General features: G+C 64.2%; 2 protein-coding genes across 5 annotated transcripts in view; one reads left to right on the forward strand and one right to left on the reverse strand.

Annotated features, from left to right (window-relative positions):
- LOC138818737 (pyruvate carboxylase, mitochondrial) overlaps positions 1-16,092 on the reverse strand; it is a 113,213-nt gene that overhangs the window by 927 nt on the left and 96,194 nt on the right. For all 4 annotated transcript variants that reach the window (XM_070009814.1, XM_070009812.1, XM_070009813.1 and 1 more), the window contains 11 exons: positions 14,545-14,707; positions 11,281-11,463; positions 3,617-3,761; positions 3,208-3,297; positions 2,896-3,117; positions 2,251-2,407; positions 1,526-1,766; positions 1,174-1,423; positions 814-1,058; positions 545-724; positions 221-469 (listed from right to left, as the gene is read on the reverse strand). In XM_070009814.1, the coding sequence (XP_069865915.1) occupies positions 221-469; positions 545-724; positions 814-1,058; positions 1,174-1,423; positions 1,526-1,766; positions 2,251-2,407; positions 2,896-3,117; positions 3,208-3,297; positions 3,617-3,761; positions 11,281-11,463; positions 14,545-14,707 (2,125 nt within the window). The remainder of the gene's footprint in view (positions 1-220; positions 470-544; positions 725-813; positions 1,059-1,173; positions 1,424-1,525; positions 1,767-2,250; positions 2,408-2,895; positions 3,118-3,207; positions 3,298-3,616; positions 3,762-11,280; positions 11,464-14,544; positions 14,708-16,092) is intronic.
- On the forward strand, positions 5,491-9,357 carry LOC138818606 (leucine-rich repeat and fibronectin type-III domain-containing protein 4). The gene is made up of 3 exons (XM_070009566.1): positions 5,491-6,342; positions 6,793-8,151; positions 8,521-9,357. Exons 2-3 carry the CDS (start codon positions 6,803-6,805, stop codon positions 9,080-9,082), a joined length of 1,911 nt encoding a protein of 636 aa, XP_069865667.1. The 5' UTR covers positions 5,491-6,342; positions 6,793-6,802; the 3' UTR covers positions 9,083-9,357.

Here is a 16,092-nt window from a genome sequence, read left to right on the forward strand (position 1 = left end):
CGAGCAGGCCCGGACCTCTCCACAGAGAAGCCCTCTGTCCTGGCCTCCTCTCCTCTGGGAGCCTAGCTCCTGGTCTCCCAAGGGTCCTCCTGAAGCTCACAAGACGAAGCTCACAAGACTAGGTGAGGACCAAATCAAGGGAAGGAGCACTGCGGGCCTGGGGGGGGGCGGGGGGGCGGGCGGGGCTGTGGAGGTAGAGAGAAGTTCCAAAACCACTGACCTCGAACTCCTCTGCAATCTTGGGGCCCTGCAGGAAGAGGCGGGTGTTGAGGCTATCTAAGGGGCCAAAGGTGGCAGTGAAGTCCTTAAACTGGGCAAAGACATCTGGATACATGGCTGCCGAGATCACATCCTCCGGGGTAACCTCCTCCCCATGCTTCTCCACCAGCTCCTTTTCCAGCATGTGCAGGTTCAGGGGGGGCAGGGAGGCCCCAGGCCGCCCCTCTACCCTCGGCAGGTCCTTCAGCACCTGGGGAGCGAAGTAGAGGATCAGGCCGACTCCTGCATGCAGCCTGGGCCCCCACCTCACCTGGGCCTTGCCTACCTTAGAGCGGAAGGGCTCGGGGAACCCTCCGTGGGGAACCCCGATGTAGCCCTGGAGAAACTCCACCACTGAGCGGGGGAAGGACAGCTCTTCTGCCTGAGCTTCGGCCTCTGCCCGGCTCAGCCCATTCTGCACCATGAACTGGGCCAGGTCCCCCACAATCTTGGAGGAAGGTGTCACCTGAGGAGAAGGGTCTCTGGAGGTCAGGGTGCCAGGAGGCAGGCACGCTCAGGGTTCTGTGCCAGGTAGGAGCATGGGGCCCCACTCACCTTGATGAGGTCACCCAGCATCTGGTTGGCCTCCACGTAAGCCTTCTTGACCTCCTTGAACTTGGAGCCGAGCCCCATGCTGTGGGCCTGGAAGTGGAGGTTGGTGTACTGGCCCCCTGGGATCTCGTTCTCGTACACGTCTGAGTTGCCGGACTTCATGGTGGCTGTGCAGTCAAAGGCTGCATACAGCCCCCGCGCCCCTTCCCAGTACTCGCTGTAGTCGAACACGCGCTCCAGGGGCACCTCTGCAGACAGACAGGTGTCAGGAGGCTCCTGAGCCCCTCCCCGGACCCACGTGTGCCAGTGCTGGCACTGGCAGTGGTTTGCAGCTTTTGAAGGGCATGGCCGCGGGCTTCCTACCTGTATCCAGGGAAGTCCCTTTGGCACAGGCCACCAGGGCTCCCATGCTGGGCTGTGACGTCATCCCGGACATGGAGTCAGCTGCCACGTCTACCACATCAGCCCCAGCCTGGGCGCAGGCCAGCATGGCTGCCACACCTGCCCCCGACGTGTCATGGGTGTGGATGTGCAGTGGGAGGTCAGGAAAGCGGTCCCGCAGGGACCCGACCAGCATGGTGCAGGCCGCTGGCTTTAGCAGCCCTGCCATGTCCTGGGGAAAGTGGGGAGGAGGAAGATGGTAAAAATGGGCCTGACACATGCCCGTGGTGGGGGCCGGGGCGAGGGCCGGGGCCGAGTGGGAAGCGACGGGCACCTTGATGCACAGGATGTGGGTGCCGGCTCGCACCAGCTCCTCGGCCAAGCCCATGTAGTACTGCAGCGTGTATTTGGTACGGCTGGGGTCGGCCACATCACCCGTGTATGAGATGGCGGCTTCCACCACGCCCCCAGCGCTGCCCGCTGCCTCCATGCCCAGCAGCATGTTGGGCAAGTAGTTGAGAGAGTCAAAGACCCGGAAGACATCCATGCCATTCTCTTTGGCCACCTCGCAGAACCTGAGCAGGTAAGAAGGCAGGGGTGAGCCCCACGCGCTCCTCCTGGCCCAGCCAGAGAGTGTGGGGCACAAGGGTGTGGGTGTCCTGGGCCAGGCAAGGCCACTCAGAGGCACTGGCAGAGCTGGCCCCTGCACCGGTCACCTGCCACATGGTCACCTGCCTGCCCTGACCAGGGAATCAGCCCAAACTCTGCACGTGAGTAGCATGAAGGAAAGCACGGAGGAGTCCCGAGGCCCAAACTCTGCACGTGAGTAGCATGAAGGAAAGCACGGAGGAGTCCCGAGGCCTGCGCTCCACACCCGCCCCTGCACCGGAAGCCTAGCACACCCTCCCCTCAGAGCTCAGCCACTGCCCACAGAGATAGAGCTAGGACCCTTTGGTTCTGCCACCCAGCATGCCCTGCACGGGGTGGCTCTGCGGACTTGGTGCTGAGCCACTGTGGGTGGCCTGGTGCCCACTGGGCCCGGACGCCGCGTCTGCTCACTTGAAGACCACATTGTCAGGGTAGTTAGTGTAGCCCACCGCGTTGGCCCCCCGGAGCAGCATCTGGAACGGGATGTTGGGGATGAGCTCCCGGAGCTCCTGCAGACGCCGCCAGGGACACTCGTACAGGAAACGCATGGCAACGTCGAACGTGGCTCCTGCACAGGGGCGGAGGGGCTGGGTCACGGGTCACGCATCCCGTATTTGCCCTGGCACCACTCTGCCCTTGCACTCCTGCGGCCTGAGCCTCCGGCCCCTGCTCATTTCCAAGGATCCTCATAACCTCAACACCAAACCCCGCTGACTTTCCAATGCTGACATTCAGGATGGCTCTGGCTCACCTGTGCTCTCCCTGTGCTACCTTTAGAGCCCACATGTCTTCCCTGCTTCTCTGTTGGTGATGAACCCATGGTGATCAAGCAACAGGCCACATCTCCTACTGCCCCCACAGCTGCTCAGGGCAGTGCCCGAGGCTCAGCTCTGCAGCCTCAGGCCCAACACCAGGCCTGGTTGAGCTGCTCCTAGATGGCGTCTGTGGAACAAGTGAGCACCAGGCCCTAATGGTTCTCACTCCCATCACCAGCTTCTCTGAGTTCCCAGCGGCACCTGATCCTGCTGCCCAGCGCCCCCCCCTCCTCTAGCCTACCTCCCCAGTTCTCTATGCTGAAGAGCTTGTTGAAGCTGTGGGCGACATAGGGTGCGATTTTCTTGAGGTCGTGGGTGCGCACACGAGTGGCCAGCAGGGACTGGTGGGCATCCCTGAAGGTGGTGTCCATGAGCAGCAGCCCCTGGTGGCCCCGCACGGCTCGAGCAAAGCCCTCAGGCCCCTCTCGCAGAAGGATGTCTCTGAAGCCCGCTGGGGGTGGGCCTAGGAGAGACAAGGACACTGATGTGCCTCCTGCAGGCGGCCTCTGCTGCCCCTTCTGCCCCTTGAGTTGGAAGAAGGGGCATCACCTACCTATGGGCACCGCTGGGACCACAGGGTCCGTGGGGCTGGGGCTGGCCTTGACAGGAATCGGGGTGGCGGGGCCGTTCACCATCACATGTCCTGGGGAAAGAGCCAGCAGTGGGTCAGGGCAGGCTGGGCAGAGGCAGAGGTGAGGGCCGCAGTGTGGGTAGGTGGGCTCGGGGAGAGGGACATTCTTCCAGAACACCCGGTCCTCCAGCTGCCCCAGTCCACTCCAAAGGGGCCTCCTGGGTCCAAGCAGTAGAGACCTACTGAGGGCCATGTGGATGGAAAAGAGGGGCTCTACGATCAGGAGCAAGGGGTCTGCAGGACCAGAAGGAGGACAGGGCTGAGGGTTGGAAGCAGAAGCCAGTGTTGGGGGGCGGGGTGGGGGGGAGGAGAGAAGGGAATGTGGGCGGACCCAGGTAGTGTAGCAGCTTCTGGGCCCGGTTCTGTGCAGGCCGCAGCTGGAACAGCTCAGGATTCTCGTCGATGAACTGGGTGTCCACAGTGCCCGCGAGGAACTGCTGGTTGTTGAGCACGTTCTGCAGGAAGGGGATGTTGGTCTGCGAGACAGAGCGGGTAGGACGGTGTTACCACACAGCAGGGGTGGGGGAGGGAGGACGGAAGGGGCTGCAGGTGCTCCCCGACTTCCCTCACCCCAACCCCCACCCCTGTTCTGGCAGTCCCCTAAGCTGCCAGAGGCTGGGTACGGGTTCGCTATCCTGGTTCACCCGAGCATGTGCTGAATGCCACTCCCTGCTTGCTTCTTCTAGGGTCTAGAAACATCTGGAGGACCAGAACGGCCTTGTTCTTCCTCACGTGAGCTCAGCAAGTCCAGCTCCGGTCGGCCAGTGGGTGCTTTGCCATCTACCAAGTGACCAAAATCTACACTCCAAAAGCCTCACTGCCCGCCTTCTGTGACACTGGCCATGGGCATCTTCATGGGCAGCAGCATCGGAGCCACCCTTAGCCAGGCCTGCCGAGGTAGGGCTAGCTCAGTGGTCCCCTTCCTAGCAGGTCCATCCTGTGTCCTCATCGTGTGTGGTTTGTCTGCCTCCCCCCACCTCCCACTGAGACCGCTAGAGGCAGGGTGCTGGGCCTCAGTGTGCTCGGGGATTGGCAGGGTGAGAGCGCAAGGCTCGGGCGGGGTGAGAATCCCAGAGCGCACATGGGGGCCTGGGGCGGCACTGTGCCAGAGCCCAGATGGAGAGGCCGCACAGCTCCGACTCTAAGAGCGGCAACATGGAGGACACACCTCCAGGCGTAACCTAGCCATGGGTGCTGTTGGAACCCTTAATAGGAACTCGAGGCCCAGCAGGCACCCCCTTGAGCCTGGGGGCGCCTATCACCTGGAAACCTGGGCTGGGAAGGGTGCCTTCTCTACCAGCCTCCCATAGATTGGGCCCAGCCCTCCCTTCTACCTACCCTAAGCCTTGCACCCCTTCCCTAAAGAAACAGATACTTCGCCTAGACACGAACATGCCCCTGGAGAAGGGAAACGATCAGTCAAGCCAGGTAGGGAGCCCAGAACTGCAGGAAGGGAAGAGTTCCGAGGCCGGCTGACTCTTTCCTCCCATTATCCCTCTGGATCCTTTGATCCTTTCTCTGCGGCCTCTGCCAGGGGCGCTCTGGGCAGGAAGCAGCCCACCGGCTCCCAGCAGAAACTCCTAACCGTGTTCACCGCACCTCAGCGCTGATCGGACTAGGATTCAACCTCTCACTACAAATCGGCCCGGCTTCATCTGCGGGGGGCCGCGGGCTCCTCTCCCCTGAGCGCGAACACCTGCGACCACCGCCCGCCCGTTGGTCCACAGGCGAAAATGGTTGCGGCGCTTCAGTAACTTGCCCGAAGGCGCACAGCCGGGCCAAAAGGGCCAGAATCCCGCGTCCGGTTTCCCTGGCCACCAGTCCCCTTCCTGCCCCCCAAGAATCAGGCCTGGAGGGCGGACGGAAGGCGGGGGGGGGGGCCAGGTAGCCCAAGGATAACGAGGCCGTGGGAGATGCTATTCCCCATGTTTCCCAACTGGGTGGGCGACGCGTGGCAGCGGCGCCGCCCCGGCCCCGGCCCCCGGCGCTTCCCACCCGCGCATGGACGGCGACGGGGCGGGGCGGGCGTGGCCGCGGCGGCCCAGACCACGGACGCACGGCTGGGCGCGTGCCGCCACCGGCCTGCCGGGAAGCGGCGGGCGCCGACCAATCGGGCCGGAGGCGGAGGCCGGTTGGCTCCGAGCGCCCAGCGCCCGGCCAGCGGAGCGGGCGGGGACCTCGGGGAGGCGGGGAGGGAGGGGCGCGGGGCGGGGCGCGGCCGCGGGTCCCAGGCCGAGCCCTCCCGGCCCCACCCCGCAGCAGCCCGGCCGGGGGCGCCGCCCCAGCCCCCACGGGACCCCGCGCCGTGGGGACCCTCCACGTGACTCGGCGATGCAGAACGGTGGTGACCTTCAGCGTGTGTCTGTAAACGCGGGGGTCCCGGCGGCGGCGCGGGTGTGCGCCCGGCCCTGCCCGTGGGTGCGGGGCCGTGTGGGTGTGCGGGCACATGTGGGCGTGTTGGGGAGGGCGCCCGGCGACATGTGACAAAGGCCCGTCTCCGGGAGATGCTGGCGGGGCCCGCGGGCCGGCGCTTTGTCTGGCTGTCTGCAGAGCCGCGGCGGGCAGAGCGGCGCAGGATGCCGGGGCGCCCGGGCGGCCGGGGGCGCGCGCGCCGGGGCCGGGGTGAGTGCGCTGCGGCGGCTGCGGGGGGCCGCGCGCTGGGCCCGCGCCGGCCGGGGCCTCGGGCGTGACTGGGCGCCACCCGTGGGCACCGCAGTGGCCCGCGTGTCCCCGTGACCTCAGGAGCTGCCCCGGGCCCGGGTGGATCCCCGCGCGCCCCTCCCCGCCGCCCTCCACGTGCGTGTCCGCGGCGCGCGTGCCCGTCGGCGCGCGCCCGCCTGCCTGTCGCGGCCGCCGCCGCCACCGCGAACCGCGCGGGAGGAAAAGGTGCCGGGAACCCGGAAAGCCAGGGCCGCGGGGCCCGAGCGCCATGGGCCGGAGGGCGCACGGCAGGCGGCCCAGGCCTCGCCCCCGCCGCCACACAGCGCCCCGGAGCCGGCGGGGGCCGGCTGGGCCCGCGGGGAGGCCGGCCCGAGCCCCCTGAGCGACGGACACCAGGTGAGGGACCGCGGGGGCCCGCGCGGGGCTGCCCGGGAGGGGCCGCGGTCCACGCGGGGAGGGATGGCGGGCGGGGGGAGGGGCGCCTTCCGCGGCCGGGGCGGCGATGGCGCGGAGGGGGGAGGGGGCTAGCGCCTCCCGGGGACGCCAGGCGGAGGAAGTTCCGGGACCCTCCCTGCGCCGGGCCCACCTCCGCTTCCTGCCTGCCGCCGCCTCACCTTGTGCCCAGTGTCTGGACCGCCCCCGAACTGCCTGGGAAATGTGACCTTAACTCTGGGGGGCCGCCTGGCCCTCAGCCCCGGCCTGCCTTCCTCCCTGGGTCCTCCTCGAGCCTCTGAACCCACCATTCCTCAGGCCAGGCTGTGGACACTGGCTCCTGGGGCTGTGCTGGGCACAAGTGGGCACCTGCGCCAGCCCCACCTGTGCCCGGGCTGCGGCCCTTCCCCGCAGGGCGCCCACCATGGCCCCTCCGCTCCTGCTGCTGCTGCTGGCCAGTGGAGCGGCCGCCTGCCCGCTGCCCTGCGTCTGCCAGAACCTATCGGAGTCGCTCAGCACCCTCTGTGCCCACCGGGGCCTGCTGTTTGTGCCACCCAACGTGGACCGGCGCACGGTGGAGCTGCGTCTGGCCGACAACTTCATCCAGGCCCTGGGGCCTCCTGACTTCCGCAACATGACCGGGCTGGTGGACCTGACGCTGTCCCGCAATGCCATCACCCGCATTGGGGCCCGCGCCTTTGGCGACCTGGAGAGCCTGCGCTCCCTGCACCTGGACGGCAACCGGCTGGTGGAGCTGGGCAGCGGCAGCCTGCGGGGCCCCGTCAACCTGCAGCACCTCATCCTCAGCGGTAACCAGCTGGGCCGCATCGCGCCCGGGGCCTTCGATGACTTCCTGGACAGCCTCGAGGACCTGGACCTGTCCTACAACAACCTCCGGCAGGTGCCCTGGGCGGGCATCGGCGCCATGCCTGCCCTGCACACCCTCAACCTGGACCACAACCTCATCGACGCGCTGCCGCCCGGCGCCTTTGCCCAGCTCGGTCAGCTCTCCCGCCTGGACCTCACGTCTAACCGCCTGGCCACACTGGCCCCGGACCCGCTCTTCTCGCGCGGACGTGAAGCTGAGGCTTCCCCCGCCCCGCTCGTGCTGAGCTTCAGCGGGAATCCGCTGCACTGCAACTGCGAGCTGCTGTGGCTGCGGCGCCTGGCGCGGCCCGACGACCTGGAGACCTGCGCCTCCCCGCCCAGCCTGGCCGGCCGCTACTTCTGGGCGGTGCCCGAGGGCGAGTTCTCCTGTGAGCCGCCGCTCATCGCCCGCCACACACAGCGCCTGTGGGTGCTCGAGGGCCAGCGGGCCACGCTGCGATGCCGCGCGCTCGGGGACCCGGCTCCCACCATGCACTGGGTTGGCCCTGACGACCGGCTGGTTGGCAACTCCTCCCGCGCCTGGGCTTTCCCCAACGGGACCCTGGAGATCGGGGTGACGAGCGCTGGGGACGCAGGGGGCTACACCTGCATCGCCACCAACCCTGCTGGGGAGGCCACCGCCCAAGTGGAGCTCCGGGTGCTGGCCCTGCCCCATGGCGGGAACAGCAGCGCGGAGGGCGGCCGCCCCGGGCCCTCGGACATCGCTGCCTCTGCTCGAACTGCTGCCGAGGGCGAGGGGGCTCTGGAGACGGAGCCTGTAGTGCAAGTGACAGAGGTGACCGCCACCTCGGGGCTTGTGAGCTGGGGCCCGGGGCGGCCTGCGGACCCCGTGTGGATGTTCCAAATCCAGTACAACAGCAGTGAAGATGAGACCCTCATCTACCGGTGAGGATGGGCCCTTTGCACCCCCTCTTGCCTAGTGGCCCCCAGCCGCCCTCCCTGCCCCCAAGTCCTGCTCGTACCCCCTCCCGTCCTCTGCCCTCCTGTCCTTGGGCTCACCCCCGGCTGGGCACTTGCCCTGGTGTCGGCGCTGCAGGGGGAGGTGGAGGCGGGCGGCCCTGCTCTCGGTCACAGGTGGCTGTGCGCATGCCCCCTCCCGCCCCAGCGGAGCCTGTCTGCTCACACCAGCCCCGGGCTTGGGTGCTCTGCCTTCCCGAGGGAGCCCCGCAGGCAGGCGCAGTGCTGTCAGGCCCAGCCGTGGGGAGGGGATGCGCTACCCCGCCCTTCCGCTCTGACCCCCGCCCTTGTCTTCAGGATCATCCCAGCCTCCAGTCACCACTTCCTGCTCAAGCACCTGGTGCCGGATGCTGACTACGACCTCTGCCTGCTGGCCCTGTCCCCGGCTGCCGGGCCCTCGGACCTCACGGCCACCAGGTTGCTGGGCTGCGCCCACTTCTCCACACTACCCGCCACACCCCTGTGCCACGCCCTGCAGGCCCACGTGCTGGGCGGGACGCTGACTGTGGCTGTGGGCGGGGTGCTGGTGGCTGCCTTACTGGTCTTCACTGTGGCCTTGCTGGTTCGGGGCCGGGGAGCTGGAAACGGCCGCCTCCCACTCAAGCTGAGCCACGTTCAGTCCCAGACCAACGGGGGCCCCAGCCCCACGCCCAAGACGCACCCGCCGCGCAGCCCCCCGCCCCGCCCCCAGCGCAGCTGCTCTCTGGACCTGGGGGACAGCGGCGGCTGCTACGGGTACGCCAGGCGTCTGGGGGGCGCCTGGGCACGGCGGAGCCACTCTGTACATGGGGGGCTGCTGGGGGCGGGGTGTCGGGGCCTAGGGGGCAGCGCAGAGCGGCTGGAGGAGAGCGTGGTGTGATGGGGGCAGGTCCGCGCTGCCCTGAGCGAGTGGTGTGCTGTCCTGTGCTGGCCGAAGGTGAGGGCGGCGGCCCGCCCCGCTCCCCTCCCGGTTTTTATCCTCGGTACCTCAGGCTCCCCGTGTTCTTGGTGGGACAGCAAGCCCTTTCCTCAGTTCTGGCCTCCAGACTGGGGGACAGGGACAGGTCCCTCCGACAGGTGCTCAGAGCCACCAAGGCAGAGGCTGCGGCCACCAAGTGGGAGTCTCATTTCTATTTATAATAAAATTGTTGGGGACACCCCCTCCACGCTGGTTTCTGGTGTCCTCCGGGAGGGGTTGGTAGGACACATAGACCAGCACAGGCTCAAGGCTGGCACCGGCAGTCCCTAGCAGCCTTCCTGGGGGTACAGCCCAGGGCAAGGGACAAGTGCTGGGGTGAGCACTTCTGACCCTAGAGTAGCTATGGCTTCGGACTGCGCCGTCTGGGCTTGGTCAGCCTTGCGTGTGAGCGCCGAGGCCACGCCTTCCCAGTAGGTGTGCAGAGGCCCGGTGCTCTCGTGTGATGCCCAGGCGCGGAGCTGGCACCAGCACGCTCCTGGCAGCGCTCAGAGCGTCACGGTCCTGAGGAATGGCAGCAAGGCCTCACTCTGGATCCTGAGACGGCGCGGCTTTCTGGGCCAAGGGTCCTGGTGGGAGCTGTGTCCTGAGCGCGGCGCCTGTGGGGACAGTCCTGTCCACTGTGGCGGGAGCGCCAGAGGACTTGCAGAATGCCATCCGGAAGGCCTAGGATGGCTGGGCACACACTGACCCTCCAGAAGGTTCTGTTGTTCCCCAGGCCCAAGTGAGATGCACCTCCCTGACCCTCCAAGGCGCCTGTGGCTTTGCCCTGGGCTTTTCTGGAAAGTTGGCCTGGACACACCTCTGCAGGCCGCAGTGGGGTGGGCACTCCTCCCTTTCTAGTCTTCCTCTGGAGATTTGAGCAGGTCAGGGCCTCCTACTCTGCTTCCTCTGCGGGATCCCAGGCCCCTCCAGCCCTCCGACCAGCCTTCCTTTGGTGTACGAGCCCTTAGACACAGCTCTAAGCACCCAGGTGCTTAGTAGAAATGCGGTAGGCGGGAGCAGGTCTCTGTGCAGGCTGAGCTCTCAAGTACCTGCGCTGCTGCCCTGTGGCAGGCACATCTGGACAGGACCAAGAGAGATGCCACATAAAAAATGGAAACAAGGCGCAGACGGTGAGGAGCAGGCGGGAGTGGTGGACAGGGTGGCGAGGAGGCAGCAGGGCAGGAACAGAGTGGGAAACAGGGACCCGGATGTTAGCAAAACAGACAGGGGAAGGCCAGGTCAGGGCACTGCGGGGACGCACTACAGTCTGCCCCATCAGCCAGCTCGACAGCAGGCAGGCCTGGAACGGGCCGGACGGAGGGCAGAGAGGCCAGGGCGCCTCTGCTGCAGGCAGAGCGTCCTGCGAGAGGCCCCGGGAAAGCAGGAGGGAGGAACCCCTGTGAGGCAGGCCCGTGAGATCCGTGGGCAGTGCTGGCTTTAAAGGACAGTATTTCTTGGCTGTGCATTCATCTCTAGCTACAGACACTGGGAACGAACAGAGCCCAACAAGGAGACGAGAAGCACTCTGGACCCTCACCTCAGGCCGGGACCCCCTTGGAGCACTGCCCCCCCCAGCCAGGCTCCTTGCTGCCCCTGGAGCGCCTGCCCCTCTGCAAATGCCAAGCTGGCTGCGTGGATGGGGAGCTGGGGGGTGGGGGCAGGGAGAGGGATCTGAACCCAGGGCTGGAGCTCTTGGTCAGGGAACATAAATTTTCTTAAGATTAAGAATTTCCTGGGGGAGCTTGTTGAAAATAAGCTCTGGGGCCTATACTTAAATCTGTGAGGTCAGTTTCTAGAAGCAGGCCTGCACACCACAGGTGGCTTTGATCCAAGAGGAATGAGGAATGGCATGGGTGCCCTAGCACAAGCTCCAGACCAGAGGCCCCGGGTAGGCATGAGGGCATCTGAGCGGCAGTGGCAGCAGCGCTCAGGGATACCGAGTCCTGACCAACTGGTGCTCAGGTGATTGCAGCACCCGCAGTGTCTAGAAGGAGCCATTGAGGCTGAGCCCAGGGGGAGGCAAGCCACGGATCAGTGGGGAGCAGTAGGAGCCACACCAGCCCCTGGGCAAGCATGTGATCGCCCGCGGGCACTGGCGGGCACCGGCCGTCTCTCACCTTCACACCTCGGACCCGGAACTCCGCCAGGGCTCTGCTCATCTTGGTGGCTGCTGTGGGGTGGTCTTTGCCATGGGCGATGACTTTGACCAGCAGGGAGTCATAGTGGGGGGAGATGACGGCCCCTTGGAAGGCAGAGGCGTTGTCCAGCCGGATGCCCATGCCCTCGCCGCTGCGGAACACCTGTGCAGATGAAGCTGGGTCACAGCTGCGTCACAGCTGCAGCCAAGGTGTGGCCTCCGCGGGGTCCGCTAGGTGCTAAGAACTAGGCTCAAGGGTCACTGCAGGGAACCCCAACTCTGTTGAGTTCTGCTCTACATCTATCAGCAAATCCAGGGCCCCTTGCCAGTCACTGCTGCCTGTGACTTCAGAGGGGGGGGGGAACAGGGAGGGGGAGGGAGGGGGCCAGGGAGGGGGAGGGAGGGGGCCAGGGAGGGGCTCCCTGGGGCTGAGGCACTGTTAGCTCAGCTCCAAGTTGACCTCAGTGGCAAAAGGTGAGTCCCACCCACCTCTCCAGCCAGCCTGACCAACCCTTCCTTCTTGCTGATGCCAACACATGGGCATTCACTTGTTTCAGGAGCTGCCTGGAATGCCCAGCTGTGGAGTGGCAGCTAAAGCGCAAATGCTGTTTGCTCAGGGCTCCGGGACAGACATGGAAATGAGTGGACTGACGAGGGGACACTGCAGGAAACTGGGCGGGGAAAGGAGAATTTTGATGTTTTGGGGCAGTACTGGGTAGTCTGCCGCTTGAGACCCCAGCCCCTTTTGCTTGTATTTTTTAGATGGAGAGGGTCTTGTGCTTTGCCTTGGGCCTTCCTTGGACTGTCACCCTCCTACCATTGTCTCCTCTGTAGCTGGGATTACACCCGGATTGTGTTTTATGAGATAGAGTTCCCCTAAGTTTTTGCCCAGGCTAATCTCAAGCCACAATGCTCTCTACTCCACCTGTCAGAATTGCAGGCCTGAGCCACGGTGCCTGGCTCTGTGTGTGTGTGTGTGTGTGTGTGTGTGTGTGTGTGTGTGTGTGTGTGTGTGTGTGTGTGTGTGTGTGTGTGTGTGTGTGTGTGTGTGTGTGTGTGTGTAATTTGGGCTTGAACTTAGGGCTGCACACTTCTACTGTATCACCTGAGCGCCACCTCCACTTTCAGCTTTTTGCTGGTTAATTGGAGATAGTATCCCAGATGTGTTTGCCTGGGCTGGCTTTGCTGTAATTGTCAGATGCCAGCCTCTTGAGTAGCTAGGATTACAGGCATGAGTCACCAGCACCTGGCCTCTTTTGTTTTTGTTTGGAGACATGGGCATGCTATATTGTCCAGACTGGCCGCAAATTCACGATCCTCCCCCTCAACCTCTCAAATGCTAGCATGATAGGTTGTGCCATGACACTTGGCTGTTTGTTTTTGTTTTAATGTATAGGGTAATGGAGAAGGCCTCAAATATCCACTCAGGTTCCCCTCCATCCTGGAGGGCAACGAGGAGCTGGGAACACTGAGAATAAAGACAACCGCTCTGTCTCTGACATGAGCGGAGACAGGTGTACACCCAGATCACAGGGCCTGCCTTGAAGCACACAGAGGTGGAGCAGAAATCACACACACACACACACACACACACACACACACACACACACACACACACACACACACACACACACACACACACACACACAGAGTAGATGGAGAGAAGGGGAGACGGAGGCTTGGAGTGTCTGGGGACAGACCCTCACAGGTGGGCCATGCCAGGCAGGGGTGGGGACCATCAGGTGCCTGATGAAGAGGGGGAGGAAGGAGAGGGGCTTGGGACACCCGAGGCACACCTTCTGCCGCTGAGGGGCCCAGGCCTGTGCTTGAGAGAGAGGAATTTAATAAAATATTTAAGGGTGGACACTCAGCTGTGAGCAGGAACTGCCAGCTAAAAATACTCTGTGGCGAGCAGCTTGGAGCAGCCGACTGTGGAGGTGGACTGGAGCTGGAGCTGGAGCTGGAGCTGGAGAGGCCGCAGCTGGCAGCTGAGCCCAGCCCCTGGGCTGCTCCCTCTGGCTGAGGGTAGAGGAGTGGGGCCATGGGGCGGCTCCAGCCTGGAGCTGCTCCCACTTATCAGCTCTGATCCTTCTTTTTTTTTTTGGGGGGGGTCCGGTTGTGAGGTCTGAACTCTGGGCCTGATCGCTGTCCCTCAGTTCTTCAGCTCAAGACTAGCGCTCTACCACTTGACCACTTGAGCCACAGTGCCACTTCCAGCTTTTTTCTTTTTGCTTATGTGGTGCTGAGGAATCAAACCCAGGGCTTCAGGCATGCAAGGCAAGCGCTTTACCACTGAGCCACCTTCCCAGCCCCAGCTCTGATCCTTCTAGAAACAAATGCAGGTGGCCTGCATGGCTCTCAGACCCCACCCCCAGCCTCAACTCCACGGCCTCTGAAGTCCAGAATGAGCCTCTTACTGGTACCTGCAGCTCTGGCCCAGGCCCAGGCCAGGCCTTCCATCCTGGACTCAGGAACCAGTCCTGAGCCCCTGGGATGGGCTGCGTCCTCACGGCCCAGGCCAGTAGGCAGGAGCTGGGCAGAAGGGCTGGTGCAGCACTGCCAACACTCAGGACACAAAGGGCCCAAGAACAGGCTGGGGTCAGAGGCTGAGGGGGGGAGACGGGCAGGGCCGCGGGACAGGAAGCTGCAGCCCAAGTCCATCTGGCTCTCATCACTGCAGCCACTCCCCGTGGAGCTCCCTCATTCTCCACAGGGCTGTGGGGACAAGCAGGAGGCCGGCTCTGGGCCCCATGATGGGTGTAGTTGAGGCTGGGGAGGGGGTGCTCTCTGGGCTCCACAGAGACTCCAATGCTGGGCTTCCCTACCTCCAACCCCGGGGCCCTGCCTTGCCTGCTCCCCCACGGAGCAGTCATAGTGCGGCCGTAGGTTCCGTAAGCGCCACGCCAGGCTTCATGTCTGAGGACCCAGCCTTTGCTTCTCCAGGTTGTCCTGTCCGTTTAGGTGACTTTCTCCTGGTTTCCTCTTGGCCTTGCGCAGGCCAGTCTCTGATCAAGAATGCTTTCTCCTTTGGGCTGTGCTGGGCCTCCCTGTGTCCCAGCCTGCGGTTTCTCCTGACTGCCCCGGGGCACCTCTCCACGCAGGCCTGAGGCCTAGGCCCTCCGCCAGCAGCCGCTGCCCAGGGACCGGCATGACTTGGTGCTGGCAGCCCTGGCCACCCTGGGGTGGCAGAGAGAATCCCCCACTAGCCTGGACGGGCGTCACCCCCGGGTAGAGCACGGCCTACCTCAATGCGGCCGGTGTCCGGCTGGAAGCCGCGCGCAGGGTCCTCCGTGGTCACCCGACACTGGATGGCACAGCCATTGATGCGGATGTTCTCCTGCCGCAGCCCCAGGTCAGGCAGGCTCCTGCCCTCAGCCACGTGGATCTGAGCATGGACCAGATCCACGCTGCAGGCAGAGAAAGCGGGGGGGGGGGGGTGTGAGGCGGAGCACAGGGGGGCCTCACCCCAGCGGCGTAGCCCACAGAGGCTCCTCCCACCAATGGTGGCTTCTCCTACCCGTGGCTCCGAGGCTGGGCCTACTGTCCCTGGGGCTCTTGGAGAGGCTCCATCTACACTGCAGAACCTGGCAGCAAGGGCCAGGGACCCCAGATCCTCCTGCTCCTCACCCTCCTGCTGATGCCACCACCCTCTCACCCTTGGGTGGGCAAGCCCATCTTCCCCAGAGCCTGCAGGGTGCAGCCTGGGCTCTGCAGAACACTAGGTCACAGCTTCTCTAGGGACAGCGTAGGGGTGCAGTCTACGGAATAGAAGCCACGGCAGCGGGAGGCTGCTCCCTGGGTACCGTCAGGATGGCGTCTTGCTGGGGCTGGCACTCTGCCCCCCTCCCCCGTCCCCGTTGTGTCCTTGACTCCAGCAGGGGAAATTTCAGAGTTCAAGGCTTTCCACAGGGTTTTATAAGCTCAGCCTGACTGCCAAACCCAAGTGGAGCGGCTGCGGAAAAGGGCCCTCAAGGTCTTAGGCTGATCATCAGTGATGCTGTGGTACGCTGTGTGCTGGCAGATTTTCCCAGATGTTCCGTGTCACCTGCCACCACCCAGGGCGGAGACTGTGTGCCACCTCCCCCACGCGCTGTGGACCACACAGATCACAATAACGCCCGGAGGAGGCGGCGCTGGGGGGTCAGAGAGGCTGCAGCTCACCCATGGCTCCACATGGCTCAGCCCCAGGAGGAACCTGACCACTGACCCTGAGACACGAAGCCCTTGCTCCAGAGCCGGCAAAGCCTTCCGTCCCTGACCCTCTAGGAAAGACTCCCGGGCCCAGCATCCAGCTGATGTACACACTTTCGTTCTCACCCTAACCCTGAAGTGAGGAGTGGGGGCTTCTGGGTACCTGCTGGGCAAAGGCAGCGGCCTCATCTCTGGTCAGTGAGGCCAAGGGTTTAGGAGGAACTGGAATCAAGAATGCTCCACAGAGAGGGAGGTAGGCTGGCCCAAAGCCAAGGTTTAATGCTTAAATGGCTCAAAATCTTGAAACAATGAAAGCCATTTCAATTGCTTAGAGACCAGGCAGACTTTTAAAGGTCTGAACTCAAAGCTGGTGTGAGAAGAAATGTAGCGTACAATCATCTAGAAAGCTCTGAGGCAAGACACTGCCTCTGCTTTGATCAGGTAATTCCGCTGACCGAGCCTCTCTTCAGGACTCTCCGGATCGTAGCACAGATCCAGTACACAAACGGTAACACACACGCCTGAACCACAAAAGCCAGAACAACCTAGTTGCCTCATAAGAAATGGGGTGACTGAGTTATAACACATATAAATGGTGGAA

Source organism: Dipodomys merriami, unplaced genomic scaffold, assembly GCF_024711535.1.
Source record: "Dipodomys merriami isolate MVZ:Mamm:240054 unplaced genomic scaffold, mDipMer1.0.p SCAF_78, whole genome shotgun sequence".
NCBI lineage: Eukaryota > Metazoa > Chordata > Mammalia > Rodentia > Heteromyidae > Dipodomys > Dipodomys merriami.